Genomic DNA, 23,074 nt, shown 5'->3' with positions numbered 1-23,074 from the left:
GTGTGCCTCGATCGAACGAACTGGCTTCCTGTGTCTTCACATGCAGAGTGGATCTGACTCGTGGGGAAGCCAGGATTAGCTGGTCAGGGAGAACGGGCGACTGTCTTCTCCGAGCTCCGGGATACGATATTGAAGCATCAGAGCTGGATTTCAGATGTGTCCGTGCAGGGCTGGGGGCCCCCTGGGCACGGCGGCTGGCCGGCTTGCCCCGATCTTGATGCAGAAACCCCAGCCTTGATACTATCAATCAAAGACAATGTTGATAACCAAAGCCCAAATCTGCGGGATGGAACTTCATGACAACATGCTTTGAGCCATTTTCAAGCCCCTGCCGACATGGACAGAGTCTGATCCCAGGCTAGGACTTGTACGAGCTCTTCTCTTCCCAAGTCCTACAGTAGGATCCGATAGCTTTCAGGCAGCAGACTTTCACCCTGGGTAGTCCTGCGTCTCTCTACCTGGAATGCTTCACTGTGAAGGATTCAGGATGTGGCTGGTGCCAGGCAATTACAATCCCTACCTGATGGTTAGGATCATATGCCAAGGCGCCAGAGCTTCCGAGAGCCGTTGCCTAATGACGGCCCCCACAGTGGACAGGGCTGAGGTCGCCAAGTTGGGGGTCAAATCCCCTGAAATCAAAGGGCAACTGGGCCTTCATTCTTGAGGTTGGCTGTCAATAACGGAGGGGATTCTGTGGCTGTCACAGTCGCGTTTCAACCGATCTATGACTGTAAGTCGTCAGATTAAGAGGGCCGCCTAGGAAGGTAACAGATGATCCGCGGTGGCGTGTTATCTCTTGACGGCTGGAATAAGCTTAAAAGCGACTGGAGACCCATGCTTCGGTGTCGGTCCATGTGGATGCAGCTTGGGGGGTTACCCAGATAAACCAACAGCAGGTTTCAAGCCCCAAAGATAACGAATAGACTGACATAGTCTTTGTATGTGATAATTGTGGTAAAGATTGTAGCTGCCGTGCAACCTGCCATGAAACGTTTCACTCTGCAGCCACTTGATTGTGTTGAATTCTTTGTCTTGGTGAAGAAAGTCCTCACCAGCCCATCAAGTCCCGAGTTGAGCCGTCAAAAGTCAGACTGGACAACTCCCGTCTCACACTCCAAACTCACAACCCTTGCTTAGTCGTGATGCCCTCGTCAACAACCCCAACAGGCGAGAGCAACTGGACAGTAGAGGTACTGCACCCGCCTATTCAAGAAGAAGACCAAGCTAGCTCTCGCCCAATTGAGAAAAATTGTAATAAACAAACCCACCATGTATTTCCTGGGCGAAGCTAGCAAGCCTCCCCTGCAGTGGAAACCAACGATCCTCTTCTTCCCACCCATCACCACTCCAAACCCTCGCACAACTTCCGCTGCGCCACGTAGCACAAGGATCCCCATCCGCAAACACCAAGACACTTTTCCCCATTTCGCTTGTGGCCGTCCCGTCTGTGGGGGAAGGGAATATAAGAAGCCCAACCATGCCTCACCCTTCGCAGCTCATCTTTCCCCCGCCCCCTGGCACCGATCCTGCCCTCCTCTACTTTGGCGGATACCCCGAGATCACCTACCGCAGCCAGCTCGAGCCCTTTGACTTCACCTCCGACTCGGACGACGAGCTCGAGCCCCTCCTCGGCAACAGCGTCATCATGGCGTACGGCGATCAGCAGGGCGCCGCCGCCGGTGGTGCCACTGCCGGCCAGGGCACCGTTCAGAACCGCATGTGTCCCAATATGCGCACTTGCTGGGCCTTTTCCTGGGAGGCGTACAACCTCAAGACCTCCGACAAGGCTGTGCTCCTTCGCCGCATCTGCATGATTATCATTCTGGGTATCCGCACTGCCATCTCCATCTTTGGCGTCGTCAACGATATCATCCACACGCAGATCGTCAGCCTGATCATCGACATCATCCTCGGAGTTCTTAGCTTCTTCTTCATTGCCTGGGCGCTTGCCGTCATCGGCCAGGCTGAGGGTCGTCGCAAGGTTTTGGGCGTCATGATTGTAAGTACCTGTATGAGATGAGGTGGAGTCTGGTGAGATTAGAGGACCACTGCTAATCAAAAATTTTGTTTTCCCAGGGTCGCTGGCACCTCGACATCTTCCTGCTCGTCACGGCCTTTCTCCACGCTGGCATCCTCGTCGGTGCCATCCTTGGCTTTGGCAGCGCCGGCCGTCACGCCACCTGGCTCATAATGTGGCTGCTCATCTTCCTCGTCGCCTGGGTCGCTACCTGGCCCGCTGAGGCTGAGAGCTACGTCTAGACGAGTTGGCATGACGCATTGCCCACATTGCCTCAATGACGGCTTTTTACTTTGCGACACATTCGAATTGATTTGCCAATTGAGGAGTTACTAGTTGCGTGATGAGATTGGGCAGAATCGACGAAGCACCTTGGGGCGTTACGTGCTGATACGGAAGGAATCGACGGGGCAAAGCAAATGGAAATTGATGCGACACCATGGAATTCGCGATACCCTAGCATAGCTGAGACTTGCCAACTGCTTGAGAGCAGCCTGGTCAGGCTAAATGAGATCAAATGAGTCAATAAACCCCGTATCTGAACACCGTGACCGTGTACCGTGTATTCATCTTCAGAAACCGCGATCGCGTTCCCTCAAGCCGATTATAGTTCTGTTCGAGGGGTTTCGCGCTTCTCGATGAGATGAGAGCCATGCTCATGAGACCTCCAGGACATTGAGATCGAAGGTGGTAATGCCGGCCTCTTGACCGCCCTCGATGAACCAAATCGGGTTGAGGTACCGCAGGTTATGAGTCACTCATTCAGTGTAGCGAAGTACCTGTGATGCATCGAGTCGCTCGGATTTGATCGCTTTTCGTCGAGGCGATTCGCTCGTGCAGCTTCGGAGCAGGCTCCGGAGCTGCTTTGAGGTAATGTAGGTAGGTACCTGCCGGCGGTGAAGCGGGTCTCGCCCCACGTGACGTACTGTCGTGTCTTGTCTTGTCTTGTCGATGGCATGAGTGAGTTTTGTTGCGACAGGCGATCTCATCGCATGAGATGTACTGTCTCGAGCTCGGTCGAAAGCATGCATGAACAGGGGTGCGAGGCACGTTAACTACATGTGTCCGCTCTTGAACGGATGCCGCAAAGATTTGAGGTATCCGCGCGAGCGACGCTGTTGCCGATCGGGAGTCAGCCTTCATCACCGAACGACATGGACTCACCAGACTAGGCTGAAATGCTGAGGGACGATCACATAATCAAGGCTGCTGAAGACTTCGGGGAATAAGCTCTTTTAAATTCGCTCTCAGGGAGTATCGCATGCAATCGTGGAAATGAAGGATAACGTGGATAGACAGACAGACCGACCGACCCTTTACTGGACCCCAGAAAAAAAAAAAAAACGAAAAGTCTACGGGCTACGGGGGATGAGCGATTGATTCTCTCATTTGTAGCCCAATCTCTCCAAAATGGACTGGCCAGCAGGTGCGCCGCCTTGTCCCTTTCTCAGGCCGGCGTCGACGCCCTTCACATAATCAAGAACGCGGATATGTTCCTTCTTGAGCTCCTCAAAGTCGTGGGACAGCGTCTCGTGCCAGGGATACAGGACAAAGACCTGGAAACCGAGGGCAGACGAGGCGACGACAAAGTTGGTGAGAGAGATGGCTCGCGTGATGAGGCCCATTGTGGCAGTTTGTTTTATGGTGATTTTGTGGTATTTAAATGTTGTGCTTTTCCCTCCTTGTCGGGGCTATTCGGTTTGCTCGGAATCTGCAGTCACGCGGATCCGGTCAGCGAATGCGACTGCGACCTCGCGGGGTATCTTGGCCCGAGCGAGGATTGGGAGGGAGATTTGGGGGGTACGGTCGCGGCTTACTTGGTTTTACGATTCTGTAAATATAATAGCCTGGGTCTATATGGGCGATCTGTCGTAAATGGAAACGAAAAGAGAGAGGAGATTGATCTATTGAGGAATGAACACGGTGAAGGAAAAAGGCAAAGAAAAAAAGAGTTGTAGGAGAGGAAGTTCGAGGAATTTCCGCAAAGAAACGGGCAGAAATTATTATTCAAGAGGCAACCCGGGGATGATACCTGAAAGACCCTTTTGGGAACCTCCCCAAGTGATTACCTCACCGACAGCGGCCCGGCGGCAAGGTGGGTCCTCCGACGAGCACGCTCGGACTTGGACGGGTTGGTTGGCTCACGCGACATGGAGGGGAGGCAACAAGGGCTTTGAGAGGATCACGCCGAGTAACACGAGTAACACATAATTAGTGTACATCCGCTTGCCAAGTACCTATTCTACGTGGAGGTTGTTGGTTCATATTTGCTGTAACTGTAAGTTCCTAATAGTTTTCGTCACTGGCCGGGGGCTTCAACATAACCTCGGACAGTAGTACCAGCACCGGCGTGAGGAGAACAGCAAAGCAGAAGCTTGTCAAGCGAATCAAGCGCATCCGAGTACTCGGCGACCATGTCAAACTGCCGCAAACGAGGCATGTCAAGTGATGGCTGGAAGGCCCGAGAAAGGAGGGAATGATTCAAGGTGGATGGAGTCGAGGTGGCCTGACTTTTATGGAGCCCGTCTTTGCCGTGAGGACTGCCTAATGAAAACTAGAGAACTTCCCGGGGTGGAGCCGGGAGACCGAGGGCCCAAAACCAACGGGCCTCCCCGACTGGCTCGCGGCGTCCAACGCCCTCCATCGATTCGCAAGTCCTGCAGTTCCCTTTCACAGTACCTACAGTTTCTCCAAGGGGGCTCCAAGTGACAATGTGACCTCGAGCTTGGACCCCTGGCCTTTTGGGGATGTTGTTCTTCCTTCGTCTTGAGCTGTGTTTTGGTTCAGCTGGGGGTCCTTTTTGAGGATTTGATGGGGGTGGTTCATCGGCGCAGAAAACATGCGTCTACAGGGGGGAAATGACGCATGTGAAAGCTTTTCTGGGTGTGAACGGTCCAACTGCGACAAAAATTCGCCCGCAAAGACCGCCGAAAGCAATCTCACTACTAATAACTGGAAAAAATGGTTGCGATAAGTCACATTGCTCGCGTTTGCTTTTGAAAACCCAACCAGGTGATGAGTAATAATCCTTATGTACATGTACCTATGAACTCAAAATCAGCCGGATGAGTTCCTTTGACACGGATACACCGATGATGGACTTGGAGCACCGTAGCAGTGCTCGAGCTTCTTTCACTTTCCCATGTTCTAGGTAATAGTGAAATGGAGAATTTGATGCTATCTAAACATGAATGAAGGATCATGGATCAACGCAAGGCTCGGTAACTCATCCGGACAAGAACCCCGCCCCCTTTCAAGCGTTGCCCGCATACTCCGTCACATTCCACCGTTGAAGAATCAAATCAGGCGTCGCCTCGCCTACCGCAGGCCCGGGTCGACGCCGGTAGCGGGAGCTGGAGCGGGGCGCATCAGCTCGGGCTGCCACGTGTCGATGGAGCATCGCTATTCCGAAAGCTGCCGATGCGGGGCCCACCGCCGCCGCTCAAGACTCAAGAGCTTTCGCCCACTTCGGAGCCCCCTGTGATGCCCGACCGCTTTTTGGTGCTTTCCCACATTAAGCATCTAGTGGATGACGTTGGTATACAATTTGTCGCTCAGGCTCATAGACTACAACAATACACAGCTTCGATTCTTGCGCGGCACTCAAGGTCCGCATGATTTAAGAGCCCTTCTGATTCATGATACATCGTCGAATTGACAGATGACTGCTGTTTTCAATATCCAGTAAAGAAACAGAGAAAGACTGTAAAGCTCGATATCTTATTACATGCAGTAAAGCCGGTGTAAGGGCCGCTATACTCGACTACTCTGTCCAAGGAGCAAGGTCAGGACGAGGTTTGGACCGGAATCATTCATCTCGAAGGCCACTGCCCTTTGTTCATTGGGAGAGTACAAGACATCTGATCTATTGCTCGCGATTACAGTCAAGATTCAACTGCACGACGTATCAGGCTATGATGAAAGCGAGAAAAGGGCCAGGAAACCGTTCAAGAGAACAGACTGAGTGAAGTCATGTGAAAGTAGCTCAGGTAACCTGCGAATAGGATAGATCACGGCGACGAGAAGAAAACACGCTGAACCTCGAGTAGTTGAGTACATATATCATATAAATACAATTTCAGTTCAAACCATGTGTGACTAGGTATTACCGACCATAGGCTCACTTCATTTGGAATCCGAAGACAATCCTTATCCGAAATTGAAGCCAGAGTGTGCCGCCCATTGTTCTTGGTCTTTCATTACATGTGGTAGTAACTAAACAGCACAGGAATTACTTTGGGAACAAAAAACAGTATGGCCAATTTCGTCCTGTTTTCTAGTAAACAAGTCAATTCGATTGATTAGCTGTCCCAGCTCCTTCAGTACGCGCTTCTCGCGACAACTTTTAATCTGGCTCCCGTCGACCTCTTCGATATTATCCAAGAGAGAAGGGAGAATAACCAGGAGAGACAAGATCTTATGTCAATCAGAAAAATGTCAGACCCGAATCACTCGATGGGCAAAACATGTTGAGAAAGGATGCATGGAAAATCGAGTCAAAGAGCCTTTTGCTAATTTGCGACTAGAAGGAATTAACTTTTGATTTTAGCTACAAAATCGACATGATCTTTACCTTTCTAGTGACGATGCCGTCTGTTGGGTTCGTTGCGTCATGACCGGGAAGAATCGCGCCAATTGTTGCTGGTAAGCATTCGTCCATCACGTCACTTGGATAAGGATTTCGGGTGAAGGAACCATGAATACATTCCAATTTTCATATCTTAGTGAAAGGAGACAGATAGTCGATCTGATTGATTGACGTACAGACTAGAATGATGTGCTTTGCCAAGGCCTCCTGCACACTTCATTGCTTAATCCAACGCTCGGATTCCAATGGTAGATGAATTCTAATACAAAGAGATGATGATATTCACGTTGGGAAAAAATGATGAAATGTATTATTTCCGATGAATGACCGGACGATAAGCCCCTCGGTGGAACTGTCGCTATCTCCATCGTGGTCGGCCTGTTGTGCAAGCACGTCATATGCAACACCGATTCGTCAGAACCTTTTCAGAATATATGTTCCTCACTTGGCATAATACATCCAACAAGCTTCCGCAACTCTACCCGTTCCTTATTTCCCACAACCCGGTACCGGTCGGACTTGACATAAGAACATGGCTCCCCGATATTCTAGCATTGCAGTAATCGGTGCTGGGCCTTCCGGCATCTCTGCTGTGAAGGCTTTAAGCGAGGAGAATGCTTTTAACAGGATCCAATTGTTCGATAGAAGAGATAAAATTGGTGGCACATGGTACGCATCTTGCATCAGAGGCGCAGTTTCATCCTAACATACCTCTTCCAGGCTTTACGATGAGCAACCTGAACCTTTCTCACCATTCTCGGCACAGCCTGTGCGAGAAATCCCAGCCAAGCTGCCACAGTCATTGCCGCCTGCATCTGAAAATGTCACAGCCCGGACAGGTCTCTACCCTACCCTGGACAGTAATGTAGGCTCGCAAGTCATGGCATTCACCTACAAGCCTTTCCCGGATGTAAACTCAGCGTCGTCAATCAACCGCTTCGGCAAGAGGAACCCGTCCCACCCCTACGAGCAAGTTGCAGGCTACCTCGAGGAGATCGCAGAGCCGTTCTCGCACTTGTTTACTTTCAATACGCACGTTGAGCGCGTGGAAAAAGTGGGCAAGAAATGGCAATTGACTTTGAGGAAGACTCAGCACTATCTGAAAAATCAGAAGAGAGATTACTGGTGGCAAGACACTTTTGACGCGGTTATCGTGGCCACCGGGCACTACGGGGTGCCATTTATTCCAAACATTGACGGACTGAAGGAGACATTTTCTGCTTTGCCTCAGAGATTTGAGCATTCCAAGGCATACAGGTCTCCGGAAGACTACGTTGACAAGGTATGTCGATCCATCCCCACCAACCAAATCAATGACTGACAACAGGAACTCAGAAAGTCGTGGTCGTCGGTGGGAACGTATCTGCGTCCGACACAGTCTCTGAAATTCACAGCGTAGTCTCTGGCCCCCTTTATGTCTCGCAACGTAGCTACAACGAGGTTCTCAAAGACGCATGGGAACTCCCCAACGTCGTTCGCAAGCCGCAAATTACCCGCGTGTCTGTTGGGTCAGACAATCTCGTCAAAGTCGCATTTTCGGACGGTAGCGAAGTGGACGGCGTCGAGAAAGTCCACTTTGGTACCGGATATCGACTTTCCTACCCATTCTTGCGTCCAGATCCCGTTACGCCGAGTGGACGTCTCTCGGGATTCTACCAACACGTCTTCAACATTGCGGACCCTTCGCTTACAATCGTCGGACAAGTCAAGGCAGCCATCTCGTTCCGTGTTTATGAGTACCAAGCCGTTGCTGTGGCTCGCTACTTTGCAAACCGGGGAGGTGGGCTGCCTTCGCCGCGGGAGCAAGACGAGTGGGAGGTGAAGCGCCTGCAGTACAAGGGACCGACATCCCAGTTTCACGAGATCAAGCCCGACTTTTCGGAATATTTTGAGTTTTTGCGGGGTGTTGCTGGACCTCCTGCATCGGGTACTGATGCCTACGAGTTACCTGCATGGGAGGATGAGTGGGCGTTGCTGGGCTTTGGCGTCCTAGCACTGAAGCAAAAGTGGTGGCAGGAGTTGAAAAAGAAGGAAGAGGAGAAGAAGCTTGTCCTAGCAAAGCTTTAGAGTTGATGCGACATTGCCGCAGGGGCTTATAGGGACCTAGTTTTTTCCATGCAACGTTGACTGAAATTATTCGACCCTCTTGTTAGAATGACTTGAGATGAGCTTTGGTTAACGTTACTATGATCAACTTTGTCCCGCTCATAAGCGTGATTTTGAAGAAGAGTTTTGTTTCGCATCTTTCTTCATTACTTCTAGGACGCTAATTCCTACGCGAGTTGTGTATCCAATTTTGCGTATTATTCCCAACCGAAATCACGATAGACCTACCAGTTATGGTTAATATTCCGACGGAGTTCGACCGAGGGGTAGGAGTCCACGCGGATCCACGCGGAGTTTAGTGGACCTCCACGATCAACTACCGAATGAGCTGCACGGTTGTCCTTTGAATGGTGGATTCAATGTTGCACTAGCATATTCGTCATTCTTGAAGAGAATGAGGAATTCATCCTATGAGAAAAGTTTGGAGGAACTTTTGGACAAGAGATGCCTAGTACATCGTCAAAGTGGCGATGGTAGCCGAGACACGGCGGATCATATAAGTGAATGATAATTCTCTACCAACATGTCTGCATGATGTTTTTCAATCTCGAGCCCAAGAATCCACCAAAATGGCGGAAGAATCACCCAAGTCCGTGTCGTCGGACGTCCAAGATGCGGCTTCCGGCCCACCGGTGAAGCGTGTGTGGTACCACAGCAGTCTCTTCAATGCCTTCGTTATTGGAGGAGTCGGTATGATATTGAGCACTCTGTGAGAACGGCCTTTGCGTTCAATGACTTACATCATCTAGGCTTCATGGCACCCGGCCTGTGGAACGCGATGAACGCTCTCGGAGCAGGTGGTGCCCAGGAACCGTACCTCGTCAACGCTGCCAATGCGCTCGTGTTTGGGCTTATGGCCTTTCTGTGCCTATTCGGTGGACCCATCGCGAACCGAATCGGGCTCGCTAGAACACTTTTGTTGGGAGCTGTTGGCTACCCTCTCTACTCTGCTGGACTGTACACCAACAACCGTTACGGTAACGTTTGGCTCGTTCTTGTTGGAGCCGCCGCCTGCGGTATCTCTGCCGGCTTGTTCTGGGCCGCCGAGGGAGCCGTTGCTTTGGGATACCCTGAGCCGGCTAAGCGTGGCAAGTACATGAACATTTGGCTCTGGTTCAGAACCGGTGGTCCTCTTGTCGGTGGCGCAATCGTACTGGCGCTCAACAATAATGCAGCTGCAAAGAAGAAGGGCAAGGTAGGATATCAGACTTACCTGGTGTTCGTTGCGCTGCAATGTCTCAGTGTGCCCCTTGCCCTCGCTCTCTCTCCCCCGGAAAAAGTGCAACGATCCGACGGCAGCAAGGTCATCATCAAAGCCGAAAAGTCCTTCAAGGCCGAGTTCAAAGAGCTCCTCCGCGTGTCGAAGCGGAAGGATATCCTGCTGCTTCTCCCCGTCTTCTGGGCTGCCTACTTCAATCAATACAGCGGAAACTTTCAGTCTTACTACTTCGGTATCCGCGCCCGCGCGCTCATCGGTTTCGTCAGCAACTTTGGCACCCTTCTCTCGTCTCAGCTGATTAGCACCCTCCTGGACTACAAGAAGTTCAGCGTCAAGAAGCGCATCACCATTGGCTTCTACTATGTCATCGTCTGGCACATTATTGCGTGGGTTTACGGCTGGGTCATTCAGGAGAAGTACACCCGCAATCCACCTGCGTACGATTGGGAGGATAAGGGATTCACCGAGGGCTTCTTTGTGCTCTTATTGTGGGACTTTGCCCGTCAAGCGTTGCAGAGCTGGCTTTACTACCTCTTGGCCACCAAGACGGACAACATCTCCGAGCTTACTCGCTTCTCTGGTATCCTCAGAGGTCAGGAGAGTTTCTCTCAAGCTATCTCATTCGGCTTGAACACACAGAAGTGGAAGGGAGGACGAGTTCCACTTGCTGTCAACACTATTCTTCTGGGTAAGCTAAGCCAAGTCAATGATGTTATAGAGGGTTATGCTAACAGGTATAGTTTTGGCCGTTTACCCTACGTGGCTTGTAGTCAGGGATCACGTTCCAGTTGAAGAGGCCGACAGCCTTGCAACTGTAGAGGAACAATCACAGACCGGTGAACTCGCCGAGACAAGGTTATCAGTGGAGGACAGAAAGGAATTTGCTGTTGGACAGACAGGCATTGGGAGAGATGCAAAGATGTGATTTCGTCCTCTAGAACTCCTAGATCTTATGAAATTCTGTCCCAGTGAGGGATAAATTCGCTAGCTCCATTCAAGCCACAGAAAGGGAGACTCATTTATCTCCAAGATCAAAAAAATGTCAACTGGGTCAATGATGATTTTTTGTTATTGATTCTGGTTCAAGTTTCAATACCCTAATATAGTCGAGCAGTTTATCACATTTACTGGAGATTCAATGTTTCTCAACGCACCTGCTTGTTTATAATTACATGATCAATGAGTATATAGCTAGTTCCGAATTTACAAATCAAAATTACAGTCCCGTCCATTCCCAATTACTTCCTCAGTATTTCTTCTAGCGCACAGTATTTCATTGCATCGAAAAGTGAGACCTTGCAAAATGTCACATCCTCTCCCGGTATGAATAACATTTCCGCTTAGGCACGAGCGTAAGCCATCAAGTTGGGCTCGGCGATAAGCTTCGGGAGGTAAGCCAGCAAGCGAATACCTGCAGCTACAATCGAGCCAGCAGTAGCAATTCCATCATCGAGGGTCAAGCCAGGAGTAATGAAATCCTTGCAAACCTCGTTGAGGTTGATGTTGCTAACCTTGGCGGGACCCGGACCCCTCTGGAGAACATCCTTGATCAAGGCGGCTGTCAAGGGGTTGAAGAGCATCGTGGCGTGGCCATAGAAGCCACCGGCGGGGAGGCCAGGGCAGACAGACTGGACGACGATGTTGCTGACACCAACGCGGCGAGCATCAGTCAGGTAAGCGGAAGCAGCAGTGCCCTGTTGGGGCTCAACAACCTCATCAAGGAGGGCACTATAGAAAGTTGTCGTGGGGACGTAGGCATCGGCTCCTCCGCGGGAGCGAAGAGAGTTGACGAAGACGGAGTTATATTCCTGTTGAATGACGGAAGGGTCGCAGGGAGCGTCGAGGGCACCATTGCCGGGCGCAAGGCAGAGAACGTTGGCGAGAACAGTTCCGTGGAAGTCGGGGGAGACGGGGAAGAAGTTGGCAACGGCGTTGCGGGTGGAAGGCCAGTGGGTGAATGCCCACTGGGTGTCCAGACCTCCCTGGGACCAGGAGATGATGCTCGAATTTTTGTTGCTGATGCCGTTGATGTAATTGATGGCGTAAGCGACGTACTCCGAGTTGACCTGGGCGTCGCCGAGGAGAGCACCGGGAATATTGAGCCAGACAGGGTCAGCGTAGGGGACGTTCGTGAAAAGTTTCAGCAGGTTGGAGCTAAAGGCCTCTCCTCCATAGACACCAGTTCCGGGAATGAAGATGACCGGGGGCTTCTGGCCGTAAGTGAATGTCTCGGGTATGTGGATGGCCTGGCGAAGCTGCTGCTCAGAGAGGGTGTAAGGCGCATCGGCGGCTCCCTTCTTGGGATAGACAGGCTTGGCCGGGTTTACCGGGTTGTTGTTGCTTGTTGAGTCGATCCCGTTGAGGGGAGCGATGAGCTTGTTGGCATTGTTGGCCAGATCCAAGCTACTCAAAAGGCCGGTGCCGAGGAGTCCCTGGAAGCTGGAAAGTAAATTGCCCGGGACTAGGCCTTGACCGATTTGCTTCTGGATATTTTCGTAGAAGTTGCTGGTGCTTCCGGTGTTCCAGATCGAACCTAGCTTCGTTTGGAGATCTCCGGCGTTGAGGACTCCGGCCCCAACGCCGCTCCCCGGTTTTGTGCCGAGAACCCCGGTCAAAGTGGAAACATAGTCGGTCGGGAGAGCCAAAAGCTGAGTAACAACACCGAGACCGTCGAGAAGGCCGGCCGGCGCAGCATCACCAGACCCCAATAAAGCAGCAGCCAAAGCGAGTTGCTGGATATGAGAGCGCATTGTTTCGGCAGGTGGAGTTTTGTTGAATTAGAAGTGTATTGCTAAAGATTAGGAAAGAAAAGACTGAAGACCTTGAAGAGAGTGAATGGGATTGTGTGATGGAAGCTGATGACTTGGAGGGCTCAAAATCTCAATGTCGGGTCTGGATACGAAGCTGCTTATATGCTAAGAAACGTCGGACTGAAGTGGAAGTAGTAACAGTCTTCGGCATTATTGAATCATACCTGATGAAGTGTGAGCGCACCACAACGTGTACGAGGCTACCGGCGTGGAAGATCCTGGAGCGGATCCGTGACAACAACTCTAACGAGGGTCTTGCGGGACTGGCGTTATGAGCAAGCTTTCTGAGGAGAGCTCGACGATCAGCAAGCTACGGGAGCTCTTTGCTGATTTCTCAGATGGGGGAACGAATTGAATGGTCCAATTCTCGGTGCTATTGCATGTCGTATTGGTCTTGGAGTTCGGTTGCGCTGCTACAATTACTGAAATAGGAAACGCAGGGTTAGCCGCCAGTCTGAACCGTCCCAAAGTCCCACGCTCGAGAGAAATTGTCCGAGCATTTCTATCTATTGTACCATTGTACCTCTCGCCGTTGGAACATTCCCTGCGACGATGGACGGATATATCGGCTTTGGTCATGGTCTAATACAATGGAAGCTCGCGGGGTGCATCTTAGCTTCACTGAAGCGCCACAACCGGGCGCCTAGTGCGTTGTGGTACCCAACTTACTCTTTCCCCCGCACAAGAAATGATTCGAGGAAGAGTTGACGCTTCCAATTTACCTCGGCTTGACCCCTCGCCGTTCTGTTATCTGAGAGTCTACTCTGGTCATCTTGCACGTGATGTTCACCTGGCCTCACCCATATTTCACTGTGTTATTTGTCTGCTACTGCTTGCAAGTGTTGAGGAGCAAGAAGCTCAGTATTTTTGATCTATTATTTTTGGTATTCTTGTCGCCGTTGACCCGCCGCTAAATCATCCGATAGCGTCCTGGCAACCCTACGCCCAAAGTTTGCTGATGAGCACACGGATGCAAGTAAACATGCGGTACACGGGCACTCTAGCGCCAAGCTGGGACGAAGAGAATGCCTCCCTCAGCTGCCCCTGGCACCTGCCGCAGTGGATTGCAACGAGAACTTGACAATTTTTCTCTTCTGCTAATATCCAAACAGGAAGTTTTGAAGGCATTACATTCGGGCATTGCTCGTAGTCAGTGCGACGGGCCGATACCAGGTCGACGCAGAGCCCGCTTAGCAGTCGGCTGTGTAAACAATTAAAGATTTCACGATTTCTTCGTATCGGTGAAATTTGAGAGTCTATGCTCGAGCTTTCGGCCTGATCAGGAAATGCAGAGCGTTCTCGTACCTCTTAGACGAGCTTTGGTCTCGTAGGAGAGCAAGAGGTGTTCGTCCTTTTGGTCCGTAAAGGCCCGATTATCCTCAAGTCCTGTTTTACTTTCGCCTAGTCATTGCTTTGAGTGTCTTTGATATTTCGAAGTAATGGATACATGAGCGAATTAACAGGAGGACCTAGCAATCGGGGTTTTCATGTTCTCTCAGGTTATCTGTCCGGGCTTGCTGGAGAGGAAAAAATCTCGCCTGCTACCCGCTAACAATTGTCCCTGTCTCTACAAAGTAAAGCTCATTGTTAATGAGGCTACTTACTAATGTTTGTACGCCAGTCGTGGAAACACAATAGGAGAAGACAAGAATGCAAAAGTGCTGTTAGGGAGATGGATACAAAGAATAGGAAGTGCAAGTCCAGCCCATTATAGTGCTGAGAGGCATTAGACGAGTCACGTTTTGAGCTTCCATGACAGAAGTCCCATCTGACTTGTCCCCAAGCTTCAGATTCTTTTGCTTTGTTCATGTTCCCCTACTTCAGGTATCGACGTATTTGAAGAAAATGTTGCAGGTAGTGGTTCCGTGGAAGACTCTGCTGCATACATGTAGGTCTGAGCTGCAGATGATTGAGATGACAGTGCGGAATGCAAGGCCCCTGAGCTGCTTGATTGATTGTCGTTAAGGAACGACGGTTGAGTCGAAGATAGCGTACTTTGACGTCTCGACGAGAGTGTGGGACTCCGACGGAGATTGTTTGCTACACCCGTGTACGGGCCTGGGCTTCCTGGCGTTGACATTTGAGAGTCGGCCTTTTGGGCCCGTCTCTTTTCCCGCTCTGCTCTGTTCTGCTCTCTCTGAAGAGCAATGATTCTCTCGTTCTTTGCGCCATTTTCCTTTCCGGTTCGTTGGAGATTCACGTAATCCTCTAATTGAAGTCAGAAGTTTTGTCCAAGGACATTTAATACAGGGGAAAGAGCGACCTTTAGTTAGGTTGGTGTTCCTTATAGGCAAGACTGGCTCTATGAGCTCATCCATGCTCGCCAAAATGTACTTGCTGCCGAGTATTACATCACATGGCAAATTGTCCAGTACCAAAAAATACGAGACTTTGCTGAGTGCTTGGTTTTTCGAATACCAACTCAGCTTTACCTGACCGAGAGGTGTGAAGTGAGCTCCTCCCGCCCCAACGTAATTTCCCGCCCCTTCAAGCTCATCATATTCCATATTTGCTCTCTCCAATATCTTCGCATTGATCCAGTTGTCCTGGACACCGGTGTCGAGTATGACTCTAGCCATGACATCTTCGGCTTCTGCCATTAGGATGACAAAGGGAAAAACGACCAGGTTGTGGTCAGATCCTTGAGACCTGCCCAGGGTTGACTGAAGTGCTGCTCGTAGCTCGTCTATCGTTCGGTCCGGACTTTCTCCCTCCACCAACAGTAAGCTGATTTCCGATAGTCTTTGACCAATGTTGTCCAAGGCCTTTTGAGTATCATTTTCCGATGTCCCCTCATTCGTTATTAGATGCGACTTGAGTACTGATAAGGTTTGACCAATCTCAGATACAGCTTGTTGTCTTTTGTTGTTCTCTGTCTCCTGCTTCGAATGGAGTGCCTCGGATTTGACGACAATTTTCTCAATACGCCGCAACGTGAAGCTAGGCCAATTTATCAGTATTTTCCTAAACATGATTTCGTTCCAGATTTAGCTGACATTTGTTCAATTTCTCTGAGCTGCTGCACGGCCTTTTCAAGCCTGTCAGCCGATGCTGCCACGTGGCTGGGATACTCTTTCTGTGCCTTCATGTCACTGGGGTAAGTGAGACTGATGTTCAGGTCGGCTAAGTGAATATCTCCAATCTGCCTGAGCATATCAGTAGCGGGCTCGGCCCCAAGTCGTGCGGAAAGATTGCCCGGATCAAGTTCCAGATGCATGACCTTGAGCATTGTTATTGAGGCGTCCAGTCGACGCAGACTCTCTTGTGCACTATCGCTCTCACGAGAGCGACTCAGCGCGGTTCGAAGCACGCTCTGGACTCTGGAAGCAGATTCTACAACTGCAATCACCGATGCGGCGACTCCCAATGGTTCCATATTAGGTGATGCGGGGCTATCAGCAGAGGTTCTTGAAAGTTGACGATCGCGAACGTGTTCAACAAGTGACAAGGCTCGTACATGATAAGACCTTTATCCGAGACGGAAAATAGCGCAAAGTGGGAGGCTTCCGTAAGTCACATGTCCACCCAATTCCATACGGCAGTGTGGAGTGACCTTGGCATTCAAGCTCGGATTCGCTCATGAAATGTAGTTAGATGCAGCTTTGATCAGTTTAGATACGGCTAAAGTGCGGGGTCCGAGGAATCTCACCCGGCTCAAGTGTAAATATTCCAACACCCGGTTAAATCCATGTCCATCAAGTAAATGGCCTTTCAAATCAACTGTTATCGATGAGCCTTAAACCTCCGATCAGACTTGCCAGCAAGAGATCGGCCCTTACATCGAATATTAAGGGAGGAGATCACCACGTTCGCTGCAGATGAATACCAGCCAGAATGACGGAGGCCTGACTGGAAGCGCTTTCCAGGATTCAGGCAGATTTCCTGAAAGAGGGTATGGCAATTTGGCCAACCTGTTCGCCAGGTCGCCTGAGGTGGCGATATTTCGGAAATTTGGTTATCTCAGCATGATGAACCTCTTACGTCTTCAGTCGGAGCTTCAAGAACTTGAGCAGCAACTTGAAGACACCAGAGAAGAGGACAGAAACTCTACCGATCCCATCAGGAGGGAATACGAATCCAGTTTTCGGACTATGAAGCAATACGCCGAGGACTCAGACTCCATACAGTACGAACTTTTGATCGAAATCAGGAAGAAGCTTGAGGAATACCGTATGAGTTCTCCTGCCCTGAAAAAAATCTCATCTGAAGTCAAAATTTAGAACAAGCAATCCAAAATGCCTCTTCTCTACACAAATTACCTCGACCATCTGATGACGAATGGCATTTTCTCACGACATGGCTGAAGAACCCCCAAGGAGGGAACGGGTTCCTGGACATGACAGGCATCGAAGCAATGACATGGAACCAGAGCAACCGAGATGATACCTTCAGCCTTGGGGGATCCACGGTCGGGACAGATCGATTTACCAGGTTTATGAACGGAAAAGTCCTCAACTTGTACCACACGGTGATCAGAAAACACAGCACAGTTAGTAATCATCCCGTGGCAGCCTCTCTCTTGGTATCTGGATGCTGCCAGCTAACATCAACGTCTTATAAGTCCAGTGAAAAGGTCTGGCTGGACGATACCCGCAAACACGACGAGGCAAAGGTTTCACGCCTCCGTGAAATTATTCTAGCCACTCTTTCCGCTGCTCTGCCAAATCTTTCCGTTCTTGTTTTGTACTTAATGCAGAACATGGTGCACAGAAGGGGACTCGCACTCGTTCTTACCATTATATTCTCCCTATTGTTCGCATTACTCACTGGGGTAAAGAAGGCAGAAGTCCTTGCAGCAACGGCCGCATGTGCTGCTGTGGAGGTAGTTTACATCGGTAGCGTGGCCTCTCAAGATGCAGTTTGTGTGTGCTCGTCGGGCCAGGCCTAACATTTTTCGCACCGCTCACCTTTCCTGAGATTGGTCCTTTTGCGTACATGTAGTACTGCATATCGTTCTGTAGGCCTCGATTTCGCAACAGTGGAATTTAAATGCAGAATTAATTGAATATGCTGTACAGACTATTGCCGTCGGTGGTGTCCGGCCCTACGACGGAACATCAATACGTGTCATAATATCAAACTTCCGGAATCGTCTCAGCAAACCCCTGAATCACTTTCCAAGGTTCTTGAGCGACTTGCTAACTTTGGGCTTGCAGGGAAAAGTTAGACTCCAGGCACGGGCTGGCACTGGGCAATAGCTTCATGCGTACCTGTGTCGTTGGGGGCGGCTTCTCAAAGATTTTGTGTTCGGGGAGTTTCCGTCTCCCCCGCGGCATCCACGCTCCCCATCGATGACTTTGACTTCAAACAGTGCCTGGCGTGGGCAGATTATCTCCACCAAATATGAGAAATGTTCCACACCAATCAGGAGTACGTGTTAAAGGCTTGCTCGCTCAGGTTTGAAACGTCCATAAGTCATTAAAGGGGCGGTGAATGTCGAAACTGCCACAAAACCTTCATCTCCCCGCCGCCATTACAGTGGAGGGGGTAGTCGTGATGGAACGTCGACATCTCATCTGAACGAAAGCCAAGAACTCAAAAGGCAGACATCGGTCAAATCTTTTGCCTGTCGAATCCGTGCCTGAAGAGATACATCTTTCACTACCTGATGTGATGCAGGCTAGCTGCTCATACTCGGCTGCCAAGAGCCATATATATGGTGTTCATAGTCACGTCGATCAAACCCAGCTTACTACAGTAACCGGCGTCGATACTGAGACTATGGATCGTGATCACCCACTAGCGACCGATCTTCAAGATAAGCACTCGCTCCAGCAGATCAAAGAGGAATAAAACCCTATTCTCTCAGACTCCTCCGTGTCCTCGAATCAGCCGCCCGACAAGAATAGCGTATCATCCCATCCTTCATGGAAACGGCCTCCGGCAATGACACAAACACGCAGATGTAGAGACAACTTGCAGAAAACCTCCATCGCCACGTAATCCTGTCAACGAGGCCTCCGTTCCCCACCACGCTGTGCGGGCGGGCTATAACGTCTGAAGTAAGAAACATAAGAACGGCCCCCAAACTCCAGATCTTGCGCCCGCTGCAGTGAAAACGCAAGCGCGCACAGCGTGGTCGGCAAATTTCCGTCCCAAGTAGGCGATATTCCGGCAAGTCGGTGGTCCGTCACCGCCTGCACACGCTTCTACGCGAGCGGATGCCAGAATCGCACCCCACTTCCTGTCGAAAGCCCCGGTGCGGTGGTGGGGTGATCCCGGGTCCGTTGGGGCCGGGGATGTTCATTGTCAAGGAGGCGCAGTCCTATTGACCTCTTCCCTCACCCGGCTCCCCTGGCCAACTTTCTTCATCTTTTTCCTCCAGTATCTGTTGTCGCGGCTTTTGCTGATAACCTGTAGATCTGTATCATATCATGTTCCATATAACCTTTACTGAACCATCTGCCATTGTGTATGTCGAACCAAGAGACTGATCTCCGTTTGAAATCGTGGGTCGAGGTTTTTTCGTACTCCGACCCAGCCCGACGCCCTCTGGTTGTGTGATATGCGGCTAAACAACTAATGCAACCAAGACCGGTCCCAAATTTTTTCGGGTATCTAGTTCTGCCCAAAGTTCAAGTTATGTTAATGAGCGTGTGTTGGATAAACATCTATACGGAAACACACACACACTTTGCCGCTCGTCTCGTCTCTTGGCTCCTACACACCATCATTGAAAAGCACCACCCGAACTCCAAGACCTGTCAGGACAACCTGCCAAGTCAAACCATCCTACAGACTCTTGGATTTCCAGTAATTGAAGCTACCAATACATTAAGAAAGAGGTTGAAGCAACACAGTTGAAAAGTTCAGGCAAAAGCAAATGCAGCCATGTCTCAATCCAACAACGATACATCACTAACTGTTCTCCAGAGCTCAAGTTCACAGTACCCGCGACCACATCAGCGCACTCAACTTGCCAGCAACGCACCAATTAGGACTCTTTGTGCATCGACAATCATACCTCATGAGACGTCGCGGCAAACTCTGTTCTCATTAAACCCCCTGTATCCCTGTCCATTGTTCACCCACACACAGAGTGAGAAGACCGTCGGCAACGACATCCCTTCTCACTCGCTCCCTTCGAGGTCCCTGCTTCAACCAGCCCACTCACATCCAACAAACAATCTTTCGGAACACCATCCCTGGCCTTGCCTTGGATGATACCAAGGCCTCCTTTCTATAATGCGCACCACTGCTATGACATCACAGCCTGCTCTGCTCTTCCCTCCGTAACCCCATCATCTCAATCTCTTGCCCGTTACCGGCATGGAAGGTGACGAATGATCGACCTATCCGGGTAAGCAGACATGGACAGACAAGACCAAGGCAATCCCTGCTTCCCTTCCCGTGTTCATTTCGCAGAGTAGAGGGAAATAACAAAAAGACGATTAACGATACTCTCACCTTGCAGCAAAACTGACTAACAGCACTCGCGGAATTCCCATGCCGAGGCCTGCCATCCTTCTCACTCGCCACCGTCACATTGAGGCACAACCAGAGCCGCAAAACCTTCCCCTGTCGATCATTACCCTACCATGAAGCAACGGCACAAGACGTGCCCGATCCCTCACGTCCTGTTCCCCGTGGACCGTGGAAGTTGGACATCCACTTCCAGTACTACCCAGGAGAACTCCATAGGGCGGAAGCACGTGTTGGTGACCGGATCGAGAAGTTCAATAAACTACAATTCCCTCTCCTCACCTTCAACAACGTATTAGCGCTGGCGCGGATCCGATCGGTTGGTCGGTTACGTTGCTGGCCATGACCAGTACCAAAGTGCGAGTAACCCACTTTCCCTTCCTTTCACGTTCCCTCCACCGTACCCTCGCTAGCCCTCCGTCTCTGCCTCCTAGTATCGTCCCGTCCTATGTAATAGACATCGTAATGAGCTGCTGTCAGCCAACAGGCCCTGGTGCCCATCATCGTTGCTTCTCACGCCAGTGTCGTTCCCCGTCCAAGTTCGCGATCTCGTCCATCCACACAGACTTGAAGGTCATGGATAGATGGCGGATAAGCGTAAATCATGTCACGGCAAGCCCAATCGTAGGAATTGAACACTAGGTAGAAAAAGAAACCAGCATCCAGAGTTCATAAAGTAGATTTCTCATAAACCGTAGACTAAAAGGGAGAAGGGGGAGTAAGAAAAGAAAAAAGTCCCCTCCATCAAAAGTTTTCAAGGTATCACACCACCCATACTCCATCCCCGTCCCAAATGTCCTTTTTGTACAATCCCGTCTCTACATGTTTTACTCCACGCCAACCATCTATCCCAATGACTTCCACGTTCTCCTATCCCGTCCACGTAGCTTCATCTCACATCCCCCAAAAAGACACCCCCGCCACGTAAATGTAGCCAGGGCTACGGCAGCTCATACAAGCTCTTCTTCCTCGCCTGCGGCTCGGCAACCACAATCGCCTCCTTGCCATCAATCTCAGCCATCTGATAGTTGCCCCCCAGCCCGCCAGGACTCCCATCCCACTCGCTGCTCGCCCTCCTCACAGGCATCATCCCAGGCGTCATGTTATACGTCCCCGTCCCCATGGAGCTAATCGTCCCCGTACCGCCGCTATTGTGATTCACATTGTGAATGTTCATCCCGCCGTACGCGATGCGTCCCGTGTCGGACCTCGACAGGTCACTCGCCTCCCCGCCGCCGCCGCCGCCGCCGCCGCCGAATTCCGCGTACGCAAGGCGTCCCGTGTCGGACCCCGACAGGTCACTCGCCGCCCCGCTGCTGCCGCGGAACCCGCCCTTGGTGCTGGACCCATCGAGCTCGACGTGACCCTGACGAGACCTCTCCTTGCGTAGGTACCACATCACCCCCGCCGCCACAAGCAACGCACCCCCGATGCTAGCACCAACAGCCAGCCCGACGACCGCCGCGTTCCCGATCCCCCTTTGTCCGTTGTCCTGATTGCCGCCGCCGCCGCCACCGCCGCTATTCGTATCGCCAGTCGGCTGGCTCGCCCCCGCGCCTCCGGGCGTGGCGGGTATCTTGCTGCTTATCGTCGGCACGGCCGTCATCTCGGGCATCGGCTGTGATGGGTAATTGCTGCCCCCCGTCACGCCGGCGCGGGCCGATCCCGAGTGTGTGGGCGTGGACTTGGCGCCCGTGTTGAGGGTCTGGACGGCGGCGGCGTTGCCCGGCGTCGCGGCGATGAGAGGGCCAAAGATGGCGGCCGGCGTGCTGCAGCATCGCGTCTTCTCCGCGGCCGACTCGCAGCAGAACTTGCCCGGTACGCCGAACCCTTGGCTGTCGCATTGCCATACCTGAACGCCGTTGAATCTAAAGTCGTATGCTGATTTGCTTTTCCTCGTGTCGGGGTCTACATTCGCGTGTTAGTACTACTGTCCCGTCCTATTTCCATTCCGCGAACCCCCCCCCCCCCCCCCCCCCCCCCCCCCCCCGCCCGCCCGCCCCCCCGCCCCCCCCTCCCCCCCCCCCCCCCCCCCCCCCCCCCCCCACCGCACGGGGGGTCCTTCCCCGCCCCCCCCCCCCCCCCCCCTTTCCCCTCATCCTGGACACGCCATGCCCGGATGCCTCAACCTTCATCAACCCTCCCAAACCCCCAGTGCAAATGGAAATGGTTGATTTAGACTTACTCAACACGCAATTTTGCGGACAAATGGGACTCTGCCACGTCGGATCCGAACACGTCCCCCTCGCATACGCAATACCCGTCTTATTCGTCGTATCATCGAGCTTGCACAACCCGTTGCTCAGACACGCGTTCACGCTCCCGCAGCACATGCTGACCTCGGCCTTGGGATCGCACGGCACGTCGTGGCTTTGCACGCCGCCGGGGAAGAAGCACAGGTTCGCCGCGGCCCGGACGCCCCCCGCAAAGCCGCCGCTGCTGAGCAGCGTCAGCAGGACCGCCTTCGTTATCGTCGCCTTCATGGTTTGCCGGTTGGTAGGTTTGGTTGTTTGGTATAGGAGAAGGTGCCTCAGCTAAAGGAGAGAATTTCCCAACGAATTCGATGCCGATGATGGGGAAGATGTGTCGTCGAGAGAACCAGCCTCTTGTTGTTGCATAACAGTCGTAAACAATCGTCAAACCAGCCGCACCGTGTCGATCGTACCGGGTTGTGTAATGACGGAACACAAATCTGAGGCTCCGGCCCCGAAAAGGCTGTACCTTTGTTCGGGATGAGGTCGGGGAGGTGAGAGAGAGTCCGTCAGTAGGTAGTGAGTGATTAGGAGATGAAGTGGTATGAAGAGGAGGTGGGCGATGTGGGAAGGGGAACACGATGTGCCAGGTAGTAGCTGACAAGACAAAAATGTCTATGTGTACGCAACGTGTTTGAAGTAAGGCTGTCGACAACCTTT

At 51.6% G+C, this 23,074-nt stretch overlaps 8 protein-coding genes across 8 annotated transcripts; 4 read left to right on the top strand and 4 right to left on the bottom strand.

Annotated features, from left to right (window-relative positions):
- Nucleotides 1–1,477: 1,477 nt before the first annotated feature.
- CORC01_13541 (uncharacterized protein) lies at nucleotides 1,478–2,259 on the top strand (the record flags this gene model as incomplete). The annotated part of the gene is made up of 2 exons (XM_022625158.1): nucleotides 1,478–1,999; nucleotides 2,077–2,259. The coding sequence occupies 2 exons, from the start codon at nucleotides 1,478–1,480 to the stop codon at nucleotides 2,257–2,259; spliced, it is 705 nt and encodes a 234-aa protein (XP_022468338.1).
- A 1,143-nt stretch (nucleotides 2,260–3,402) lies between these two features.
- CORC01_13540 (uncharacterized protein) lies at nucleotides 3,403–3,642 on the bottom strand (the record flags this gene model as incomplete). Its single annotated transcript, XM_022625157.1, has 1 exon — nucleotides 3,403–3,642. One exon carries the CDS (start codon nucleotides 3,640–3,642, stop codon nucleotides 3,403–3,405), a length of 240 nt encoding a protein of 79 aa, XP_022468337.1.
- Nucleotides 3,643–7,137: 3,495 nt separating this feature from the next.
- CORC01_13539 (dimethylaniline monooxygenase) lies at nucleotides 7,138–8,672 on the top strand (the record flags this gene model as incomplete). The annotated part of the gene is made up of 3 exons (XM_022625156.1): nucleotides 7,138–7,274; nucleotides 7,326–7,887; nucleotides 7,941–8,672. The coding sequence occupies 3 exons, from the start codon at nucleotides 7,138–7,140 to the stop codon at nucleotides 8,670–8,672; spliced, it is 1,431 nt and encodes a 476-aa protein (XP_022468336.1).
- Nucleotides 8,673–9,280: 608 nt separating this feature from the next.
- CORC01_13538 (uncharacterized protein) lies at nucleotides 9,281–10,855 on the top strand (the record flags this gene model as incomplete). The annotated part of the gene is made up of 3 exons (XM_022625155.1): nucleotides 9,281–9,401; nucleotides 9,461–10,618; nucleotides 10,671–10,855. The coding sequence occupies 3 exons, from the start codon at nucleotides 9,281–9,283 to the stop codon at nucleotides 10,853–10,855; spliced, it is 1,464 nt and encodes a 487-aa protein (XP_022468335.1).
- Nucleotides 10,856–11,270: 415 nt separating this feature from the next.
- Nucleotides 11,271–12,680, bottom strand: CORC01_13537 (uncharacterized protein; the record flags this gene model as incomplete). Its single annotated transcript, XM_022625154.1, has 1 exon — nucleotides 11,271–12,680. One exon carries the CDS (start codon nucleotides 12,678–12,680, stop codon nucleotides 11,271–11,273), a length of 1,410 nt encoding a protein of 469 aa, XP_022468334.1.
- A 2,256-nt stretch (nucleotides 12,681–14,936) lies between these two features.
- On the bottom strand, nucleotides 14,937–16,116 carry CORC01_13536 (uncharacterized protein; the record flags this gene model as incomplete). The annotated part of the gene is made up of 3 exons (XM_022625153.1): nucleotides 14,937–14,948; nucleotides 15,173–15,680; nucleotides 15,737–16,116. 3 exons carry the CDS (start codon nucleotides 16,114–16,116, stop codon nucleotides 14,937–14,939), a joined length of 900 nt encoding a protein of 299 aa, XP_022468333.1.
- A 442-nt stretch (nucleotides 16,117–16,558) lies between these two features.
- Nucleotides 16,559–19,678, top strand: CORC01_13535 (uncharacterized protein; the record flags this gene model as incomplete). The annotated part of the gene is made up of 2 exons (XM_022625152.1): nucleotides 16,559–16,910; nucleotides 19,614–19,678. 2 exons carry the CDS (start codon nucleotides 16,559–16,561, stop codon nucleotides 19,676–19,678), a joined length of 417 nt encoding a protein of 138 aa, XP_022468332.1.
- Nucleotides 19,679–21,102: 1,424 nt separating this feature from the next.
- CORC01_13534 (uncharacterized protein) lies at nucleotides 21,103–22,645 on the bottom strand (the record flags this gene model as incomplete). Its single annotated transcript, XM_022625151.1, has 2 exons — nucleotides 21,103–22,070; nucleotides 22,348–22,645. The coding sequence occupies 2 exons, from the start codon at nucleotides 22,643–22,645 to the stop codon at nucleotides 21,103–21,105; spliced, it is 1,266 nt and encodes a 421-aa protein (XP_022468331.1).
- Nucleotides 22,646–23,074: the final 429 nt, after the last annotated feature.

The sequence above is a fragment of the Colletotrichum orchidophilum genome (assembly GCF_001831195.1).
Source record: "Colletotrichum orchidophilum strain IMI 309357 chromosome Unknown Scaffold_198.1, whole genome shotgun sequence".
Taxonomy (NCBI): Eukaryota; Fungi; Ascomycota; class Sordariomycetes; order Glomerellales; family Glomerellaceae; genus Colletotrichum; species Colletotrichum orchidophilum.
Note: the sequence above shows the minus strand (reverse complement) of the source record. Positions and strands in the feature narration are given on the sequence as shown.